This window comes from Salmo salar, chromosome 12 (genome assembly GCF_965601325.2).
Source record: "Salmo salar chromosome 12, fSalSal1, whole genome shotgun sequence".
Classification (NCBI taxonomy): Eukaryota; Metazoa; Chordata; class Actinopteri; order Salmoniformes; family Salmonidae; genus Salmo; species Salmo salar.
In genome coordinates, this window is record NC_138302.1 from 94,297,091 (window position 1) to 94,306,689 (window position 9,599).

The 9,599-nt window shown below is 39.5% G+C and overlaps 1 protein-coding gene across 1 annotated transcript; it reads left to right on the plus strand.

The window, feature by feature from the left end:
- The first annotated feature begins 1,217 nt into the window (after positions 1-1,217).
- LOC106566084 (uncharacterized) lies at positions 1,218-4,625 on the plus strand. Its single transcript, XM_082959480.1, has 2 exons — positions 1,218-1,476; positions 1,725-4,625. The coding sequence occupies exons 1-2, from the start codon at positions 1,302-1,304 to the stop codon at positions 2,669-2,671; spliced, it is 1,122 nt and encodes a 373-aa protein (XP_082815606.1). The 5' UTR covers positions 1,218-1,301; the 3' UTR covers positions 2,672-4,625.
- Positions 4,626-9,599: the final 4,974 nt, after the last annotated feature.

The following is a 9,599-nucleotide window of genomic DNA, read 5'->3' on the forward strand; positions in this document are numbered from 1 at the left end:
AAGGGTTGCAAAAGGAATGGATTTTTTAAGGGTGCAATATGGCCACACAAAGGGGATGCCACCGGGAATTCGAAGCATTATCAAGTGCTTCTCAAATTGTGAATGAGAGCCCTGAAGAGGTGTGGACAGCCTGCACACAAAAAAACTAAACAGAGCTCATTCCTTTCAAACTACTTTTTTCTAATCATCATTAGTCTCATCATGCAGCCTTACAATGTATTAAACATCAACATATAGCCCAACGTTTGTAGAACAACTAAAGTTACATTACTAACTCTAAATTAGGCATATAGGAAGGACCTATTTCTTTGTTAACCACTCAACACAGAATAGCTGCATGTGAGCAACATAAATCGTTTGGAGAAAATATCCTTTCTATTTTATTCAGCTTTGTTCAGTTCTATTCCTCATAATATAAAATAATGCCACGGAATTCTAACCAAATCTTGTTTGCTAAATGAACGAGTGTTGCCCACAGCCATATGGCATAGCCAGATCAGGTCCTTGGGGGCTTTTTCTCCGTCCCTTGCAAACACAGCTGATTAATCAAATTGCATTCTAAACTGAAGATCATGATTAGGTGATTATTGGAGTCAGGTGTGTTAGCTGGGGCTGAGGAAAATGTTACACCAATCAGGCCCTCAGGACTGGAATTGCTCACTCCTGATAACATAAGGACAACTCAGAGTATGCTATCCTGTTCTTCTGAAATAGACTACATTTTCTTCACCATCATGTTTCTTAAGACCTGTCTAAAATAAAGAATGGATTTATTGTGAAGGTGTAGGCTTTATTACATGGATTTATTAGACTTTTTTAAATGTAGATGATCCAAATGTCTGCAGACTGGCCTCTGCATGGGCCTCCAAATCAATCAGTCCGCCCTGATCGTACTGTCCACTAAAGTGCACATATAATAAAAAATAAATACAACCTTTTTTTTCACACTAACACTTATGTGGAGGTTATACTGTACAAAGCCTTGACTTCTGGTATAAAATAAAAATGCATGCCTTGATTTACAGTAACTGTTTGATTGATTATCTGCTGTATAATTACTGGTATATATAAGACTAATATTAGATTATTGTATATCAAAGGCATTGCAATTCCGTTTGTTTGAAGATCTAAAAATCGACATAGATTAAAGATCCATTCTATGTTCAGTACATTTCTATGGTGAACCCGCCCACATGTGCCTAGCGCGCTGACGTCACTTCCGTGCAGTACAGCGTTCATGTTTGACAACAAATTCTACGTGGATTTTGGGAAGATCTTTTGCCAGCTTAAATCGTCCAACGATGACTAAATTACAATATCTGAATGTGTATCTGACTGAGCGTCTCATGCAAGCTGCTGAGGAAATACTAAGAGTTGTCGCAGACACGATCTCCGAGTACCAGGAAGAAATATCCCGGACAAAGAGAGAAAACCAATACCTTAAACGACACTTGATCACACCGGTCCTACCGACGGGTATGTAGCCAGCTAGCTAAATTACTGTACTTTCTTCTCATCTGCACGAGTTATCTACATAGTTAGAAACGTGTTACATTGTATTATACAGAATTTGACTCTGTAGGGCAGAGATAGACACATTGCTACCTATGCCATTCTCAGAACAAACTACACTTAGCTAACGCAGTGGTGGTCTTGTCAATCAAGCGTCAACAACTGTCATTACTTTCATTGATCTCAATTTTAATGTGTCTTCTTTCCCCCAGCCCCTCAACCCATTCTCTCTTGGGTCTCAGAGCCGCAAACTCCCCCTGAACAACACCACTGTGAGCAGGAGTGGAGGCTCAGTCTGGGCCAGGAGGACCCAGAGCCCACACAGATTAAAGAGGAACAGGGTGACCTCAGGACCAGTCAGGAGGAAGAACAGCATCAAGTACCGGAGTCTGATACCAAAGAAGACTCCATATCTACTCCTCCCTGTGTGAAAAATGATGAGGACCGACCTCAGCCTTCACATCTTCCCCGAACCCAAAGTGTGGAGAACAGAGTGAGGGAGTCTCTACTGACCAACACAACTGGACAGATCAAAACAGAACCTGATGGCTATGGAGTATCACTATCAGAACCAACCAGTAACTCCCCTCAGTCTCAGCCCGTCTCTGAAGTAAGTCCAGACTCTTCTAGAACACAAAGTCAGAACACTGAGAACACGGAAAGTGTTCCTATTGTTCTGAGAGATCTAGAAAGGAGACCAGAGGAGGACACCCAGACAGAGTCATGTACTCAGTGTGGAGCCGTGTTCTGTGAGCTTTCCCAACTGAAGGCACACATGCTATCCCATACAGTACCAGACACTGGTGACACTAGTCACAGGCAAATCATGTGCACAGTCTGTTGGAAGTCATTCACATCTACCAGTTACCTCAAGGTCCACCAGCGTTCTCACACTAAGGAAAAGCCCTTTCACTGTGGTGTGTGTGGCAAGAGCTTCAGCTACTCAGGGAAGTTCAGGGAACACCAGCGAATTCACACAGGAGAGAGACCTTACCGCTGCTACGTGTGTGGTAAACTCTTCAACCAGTCAGCCCACCTGAAGGCCCACCTGAGGGTACACACGGGGGAGAAACCCTACTCCTGTCCTGTCTGTGGGAAAGGATTCAGTCAGTCCAGCCAGATCAAGAGACACCTCAGAACTCACATCCAAGGGAGGTAGAAGAATGATAACTTGGAGTGGAAAGAGACAATGAGTGGATAAACAGTAACCTCGCAAGCCGCCTGATCTTGCAAGCTTGCATGAATGGTTCGCAACCACAGAATCAGTCTGGTAATTACGAGGCTAGATAGGCAGCCCTTTGTTCTCGAAATGCCCAGCATTTGGGAAGAGAAAGAAAGAAATACATTTCTTATTTTCAGTGCTACTAATTCTACAGTAACAGTGCCTCAAAGTATTCATACCCCTTGACTTATTCCACATTTTGTTGTTACAGCCTGAATTCAAAATTGATTAAATATTTTTTTAAATCTCACCCATAATGACAAAGTGAAAATATATTTTTTAAATGTATTGAAAACGAAATACAGAAATATCCCTTTTACATAAGTATTCACACCCCTGAGTCAATACTTTACAGAAGCACCTTTGGTGGCGATTACAGCTGTGAATTTCTCTGGGTAAGTCTCTCAGAGTTTGAACACCTGGATTGTACAGTATTTGTCCATTTATATTATTAAAATAATTATTCAAGCTCTGTCAAATTGATTGTTTATCATTGCTAGACAGCCATTTCCAAGTCTTGCCATAGATTTTCAAGTCGGCTCAAGTCAAAACTGTAACTAGGCCACTCAGGAACATTCAATGTTGTCTTGGTAAACAACTCCAGTGTATATTTGACCTTGTGTTTTTGGTTATTGTCCTGCTGAAAGGTGAATTTGTCTCCCAGTGTCTGTTGAAAAGGATTTGGCTTGTGCTTATAGCTGTTTTCTGCTTCTTTTTATTCCCAAAATCTCCCTTGCTGATGACAAGCATACCCATAACATGAAGCAGCCAGAAAATATGAAGCGTGGTACTCCGCGATGTGTTGTGTTGGATTTACCCCAAACGTAACGCTTTGTTTTCAGGACAAAAAGTTAATTTCATTGCCAAATGTTTTGCAGTATTACTTAAGTGCCTTGTTGCAACAGGAATATTTTAATTCTGTACAGGTTTCATTCTTTTCATTCTGTCATTTAGGTTAGTATTGTGGAGTAACTTGTTGATCCATCCTCAGTTTAATGGCTGTGATAGGAGAAAACAAACTGGTTCAAAGTCACCATTGGCTTCATGGTGAAATCTCTGAGTAGTTTCCTTCCTCTCCGGCAACTGAGTTAGGAAGGACATCTGTATCTTTGTAGTGACTGGGTGTATTGATACACCACCAAAGTGTAATTAATAACTTCGCTATGCTCAAAGGGATATTCAATGTCTGCTTTTTTATTTTTTACCCATCTACCAATTGGTGACCTACTTTGTAAGGCATTGAAAAACCTCCCTTTGTGCTTGACATTCACTACTCGGTTGAGGGACTTTACAGACAATTGTATCTGTGTGGTACAGAGATAGGGTAGTCATTCCAAAATCATGTTAACAACTATTATTGAACACGGAATGAGTCCATGCCACTTATGTGATTTGTTAAGCACATTTTTACTCCTGAACCTTTTTAGGCTTGCCATAAACTCGAGACTTTTCAGTGTTTTAACTTTCTACTAATTAAAAATAAATAAAAAAATGACACAAGCAAAATTACACTTTGACATTATGAGGTATTGTGTGTAGTTCAGTGACACAATCTCAATTTAATCCATTTTAAATTCAGGCTGTAACAACAAAATGTGGAAGAAGTCGAGGGTTGGTGAACACATTCCGAAGGCTCTGTAATCGTAAGACTAGATTGTTATAGAATGTGTGATGTGTTTTCCACCCATAACTGAGGCACCGTATATCTGCATTGATTTGAATTGGTTTAAGAGAGCTGATCAATAACATGCTATGTGTTAGGTGACACTAACTATGTTTGAGAGAAATATAATGTTCATTTTGGTGTTATCTCCCTTGATTTCCTCTTGATGATTCCAGTTGGAGCTGATTGGTCTCCCTGCAAATAAACTAACTCAGTCATATTGATTAAGTATGTGTGGGAATGTTTCTTTCTGAATGTCTGTTACTGAATAAAACAAGTTGTCACATCAGGTCAACTAGCTAGAGTGATCAGTGGGTCTATTGTCTGTTATGGTCTTCCCTGTGGCTCAGTTCGTAGAGCATGGTGTGTGCAACGCCAGGGTTTTGGGTTCGATTCCCACGGGGGGCCAGTACAAAAAAAAAAAAATGCATGAAATGTATGCATTCACTACTGTAAGTCGCTCTGGATAAGAGTGTCTGCTAAATGACTAAAATGTAAATGTATTGTTAGAGACCACCTATCCTCACCAATGTTGTTGTAATACTATGTTTGAACACTAGATGGTACACTTGAATTATTTCTCCTTTTCAAGTCCAAATGAAAAATACAAAACAGACAGACAATACATAGTAACTATAATAACAAGGCAACTACTATCTAATAATTCAAAAATTATAATAATAATAAAAAAATGTACATTAACTGCATAAAAAAGTTTTGTACAACTACTAATAGGCATAGAACTAATAAAAACACAATAAAAACACTACTAATACAACTAATTCATCTAAGTACTTGTAATACATATATACATACATATTTAGCCAGGCCAGTCAGTATCTGACATCTATCCCTATCTGAGGATGTCAGGAAATTACGTGGAAACCAGCCACTAAGGGCAACAGTGAACACTTATCTTCAAGTAGGTTTCAGTTTTGGTAAGCATTTGCCTCTGATTCCAAAGGTTGCAAGTTCAAATCCAGCAATAGAAAGTTGTTTTTGATATTTCTGTTTGAAGCCTATCCCAAACCTTAACCATTCGGCGTTAATGCCTAATCTTAAGAATTTGGAGTTAATGCCTTAACTTAATATTAAACACTTTGAAATTTGACATTTGGAACAACTTTGAAATTTGACGTTAGAGAAACATGGATGAACATCTAATTCTGACGTTAGACTGTGAGAGCTGGTAGCCATATTTACAAGTATCTCCACATTTTGATGTTTCTATTAGTTAAAAACACAAACAGTTTGTTCTTAACATTTGAAAAATGGCTTTCTTAAATTCACTGTGGGATGCAGTCAGTTGGGCCTTTTGTATCTGAAAGATCGTACTTCAACCTCATGATGTTCCCATGGAATTTTTAATTGCTGCTCTTGTCGAAAGAAGTAGTGTGAATCTTATAAAGTATGGTGTTCCTTAATAATAAATACTGGGAAATGTAAGTTGATACATTTAAAAATAAATTGGTGCCAATGCAGTTGTCTTCTGCCCATTTAGTGATTCATACATTGTGCAATGATGTCTTATAACGGCATTCAAGAATGAAGATTGTTATGAATGACCTCTAATTGGCAAAGTAAGGTCTTGTTTATGTTTTGATAGATGATGTCCCCAAAGTTTCGGATAGGAAGCAGATGTTGGGCTACTAAAGTCTTTCTAATGGATACAGTAAAACAATTCTAAGATCTGTATTGTAACCCAAACTTATATGCTTTCCAAAAGATAATTCAGAATCTAGTCTCGAATTCAGATATTCCAAACTATCAACACTTTCAAGCATTGTTCCATCACTTGCATGAATTGTTACATTTCCAGCTGTGGATATATAATAGTTGAATAAGGCAGTGTTTAGTTCATCAGTTTCTTTGTGCAAGAAATAAGTGTACTACTTCAAGTTCACTTCAAGGGTCTCAACTAGACAATCATCATCCCATTAACCAGTGTTATTATTTATCATTATGCCATCATAAAGATGAGCCATTACACCCCCTCCCCTCGATAGAGCTAATCAGAACGATAACTGCCGCTGTGCAGACAGCAGCGTCAAATGAAGGGGAGTATTCATGCTACACTATGTTAGTTGATAGCCTCATCATCACTGTAATGGAAAGCACAGACATCCCTCCTGATTTCAGCCTAGTTGATTTGATTTTGAGCTGTCTGTCATTATTACAAATAATAACAATCATATCTGGGTCTCTCATGGGACAGGGCACAAGACAGACTCAAGTGGCAGAAGATTGTTGCAGTCTCTTGTCCCACCCAGAATGAAAATGACTAAGTAAGTAAGTCATCTGTTTCAGTCCCAGACTTACATACATAAAACATTTAAAATGTGTTTAATATGTTTATTAAGAGTATTGTATTCAGTGTAATAGGACACCTAGCCATTAGATACATTAAGTGTACAACAGTCTCAATTTATCTAGCCATGGACTCTACAAGATATTGAAAGCGTTTCACAGGGATGCTGGCCAATGTTGACTCCAATGCTTCCCACAGTTGTGTCAAGTTGGCTGGATGTCCTTTGGGTGGTGGACCATTCTTGATACACATTGGAAACTGTTGAGTGTGAAAAACCAAGTACCGTTGCAGTTCTTGACACACTCAAACCAGTGCGTCTGGCGCCTACTACCATACCCCGTTCAAAGGCATTGAAATCTTTTGTCTTACCCATTCACCCTCTGAATGGCACACATACAGGTTTAAAGGTTTAAACATCCTTCTTTAACCTGTCTCCCCCCCTTCATCTACACTGATTTAAGTAGATTTAATAGGTGACATCAATAAGGGATCATAGCTTTCAATCTATGTCACGGAAAGAGCAGGTGTTCCTAATGTTTTGTACAATCAGTGTATATGGATATTCTACCTTTAGAATGTTCATTTTATATGAATGAGGCTTGTATTGGAATGCAGTTACTGTATTTCATTAGTAAAACTTACCCCTTCACTAGCTGATTTGTTCCAGAATTAGCAAACTGCTTTGATAATGGTGAAATAATTGAGTCTGGCGGAAGGCTTAAATGTCACTGAGTTATTGACTAATCAGTGACCTTGGGGAGAAGAGGTGGGGGCAGGGGCGGACTTGGTGATTTGGAGGCCCCATGCACAGGCCAGTTTGTGCATGGGGCCCCCCTCAGACTGACATGTAATCTGTTACCTTTTATGAACACAACCAGTCATGATGTTTCCATCTGATTGTCAAACAAATCACTTCAAAAAGTAGGTTAGATTCACACATTCATCCAAAAATAATTCCAGCATCCGAACAGTGCAATGTCAACGTTCCTTCAATTCGCAAGCCCATGGCAGTATGGGGGTCCTCAAGCAAAGAAATGATCAAAAATATATACATTAATAATATTATTATTAAAATATATACATTAATAGTATTATTATTAAAATATATACATTAATAGTATTATTATTCAAATATATACATTAATAGTATTATTATTATTAAAATATATACATTAATAGTATTATTATTTATTATGCCCAGCTCACAAGGCCCCTTGATGATGTGAGCCCTGAGGCAGTTGCCTATTCTGCCTAATGGTAAGTCCGCTACTGGGTGGGGGGAGGATAGGAAGGAGAAGTAGGTGAGGGAGGATGGAAGGAGGAGGTGAGGGAGGTAGGATAGGAAGGAGGAGTAGGTGAGGGAGGATAAGATAGGAAGGAGGAGTAGGTGAGGGAGGATAGGGAGGAGTAGGTGAGGGAGGATAGGAAGGAGGAGGTGAGGGAGGATAAGAAGGAGGAGGTGAGGGAGGATGGGAAGGAGGAGTTGAGGGAGGATAGGAAGGAGGAGGTGAGGGATGATGAGAAGGTGAGGGAGGATAGGAAGGAGGAGATGAGGGAGGATAGTAAGGAGAAGGAGGTGAGGTGAGGGAGGATAGGAAGGAGGAGGTGAAGGAAGATAGAAAGGAGGAGGTGAGGAAGGATAGGGAGGAGGAGGAGGTGAGGGAGGATAGGAGGAGGAGGAGGAGGTGAGGGAAGATAGGAAGGGGGAGGTTGGAAAGGAGAAGGGTGTGCAAGAAAAATGACATGACTTTATCCTGCCTTCCAATAGCTTTGAGGGAACCTGAACACAAATTAAAATACTGTACTTCAGATGTCTTTTCAGTTCCACCCCCCAAATTCCATCCAGAACAAACTTAAGCATTTTGTAACAGTCAGTTTATAGCCCTTCAGTTAGAGTTAGGTATAAATCTGATGGTATTATGTGGTCAGCTGCAGCTGTGTAGGTTGGGAGCAGACATGACATGGATTCAAATTGTATTTGAAATAATTTCAAATACAGTTGAAGTCGGAAGCTTAGATACACCTTAGCCAAATACATTTAAACTCTGTTTTTCACAACTCCTGACATTTAATCCTAGTAAAAATTCCCTGTCTTAGGTCAGTTAGGATCACCACTTAATTTTAAGAATGTCAGAATAATAGCAGAAAGAATGATTTATTTCAGCTTTTATTTCTTTCATCACATTCCCAGTGGGTCAGAAGTTTACATACACTCAATTAGTATCTGGTATTGCCTTTAAATTGTATGTGTGTGTGTGTGTGTGTGTGTGTACATGACAGAAGACAGAAAAATAGAATAAATAAGAAAGAGAGAAAGGAAGAGAGCTTAACGACCTCTGGAGAGTTCATATCTCCTTTACCACCAGAGAACATAGAGAACAGAGAGAGCAGAGAGAACATAGAGAGAACACAGAGAACATAGAGAACAGAGAGAACATAGAGAGAACACAGAGAACATAAAGAACTGAGAGAGCAGAGAGAACATAGAGAGAACAGAGAGAACAGAGAGAACATAGAGAACAGAGAGAACACAGAGAGCAGAGAGAACATAGAGAGAACACAGAGAACATAGAGAACAGAGAGAACATAGAGAGAACACAGAGAACATAAAGAACTGAGAGAGCAAAGAGAACATAGAGAGAACAGAGAGAACATAGAGAACAGAGAGAACATAGAGAACAGAGAGAACACAAAGAACATAGACAGCAGGGAGAACATAGAGAACAGAAAGAACATAGAGAACTGAGAGAGCAGAGAGAACATAGAGAGAACACAGAGAACATAGAGAACTGAGAGAGCAGAGAGAACATAGAGAGAACACAGAGAACATAAAGAACTGAGAGAGCAGAGAGAACATAGAGAGAACAGAGAGAACATAGAGAACAGAGAGAACA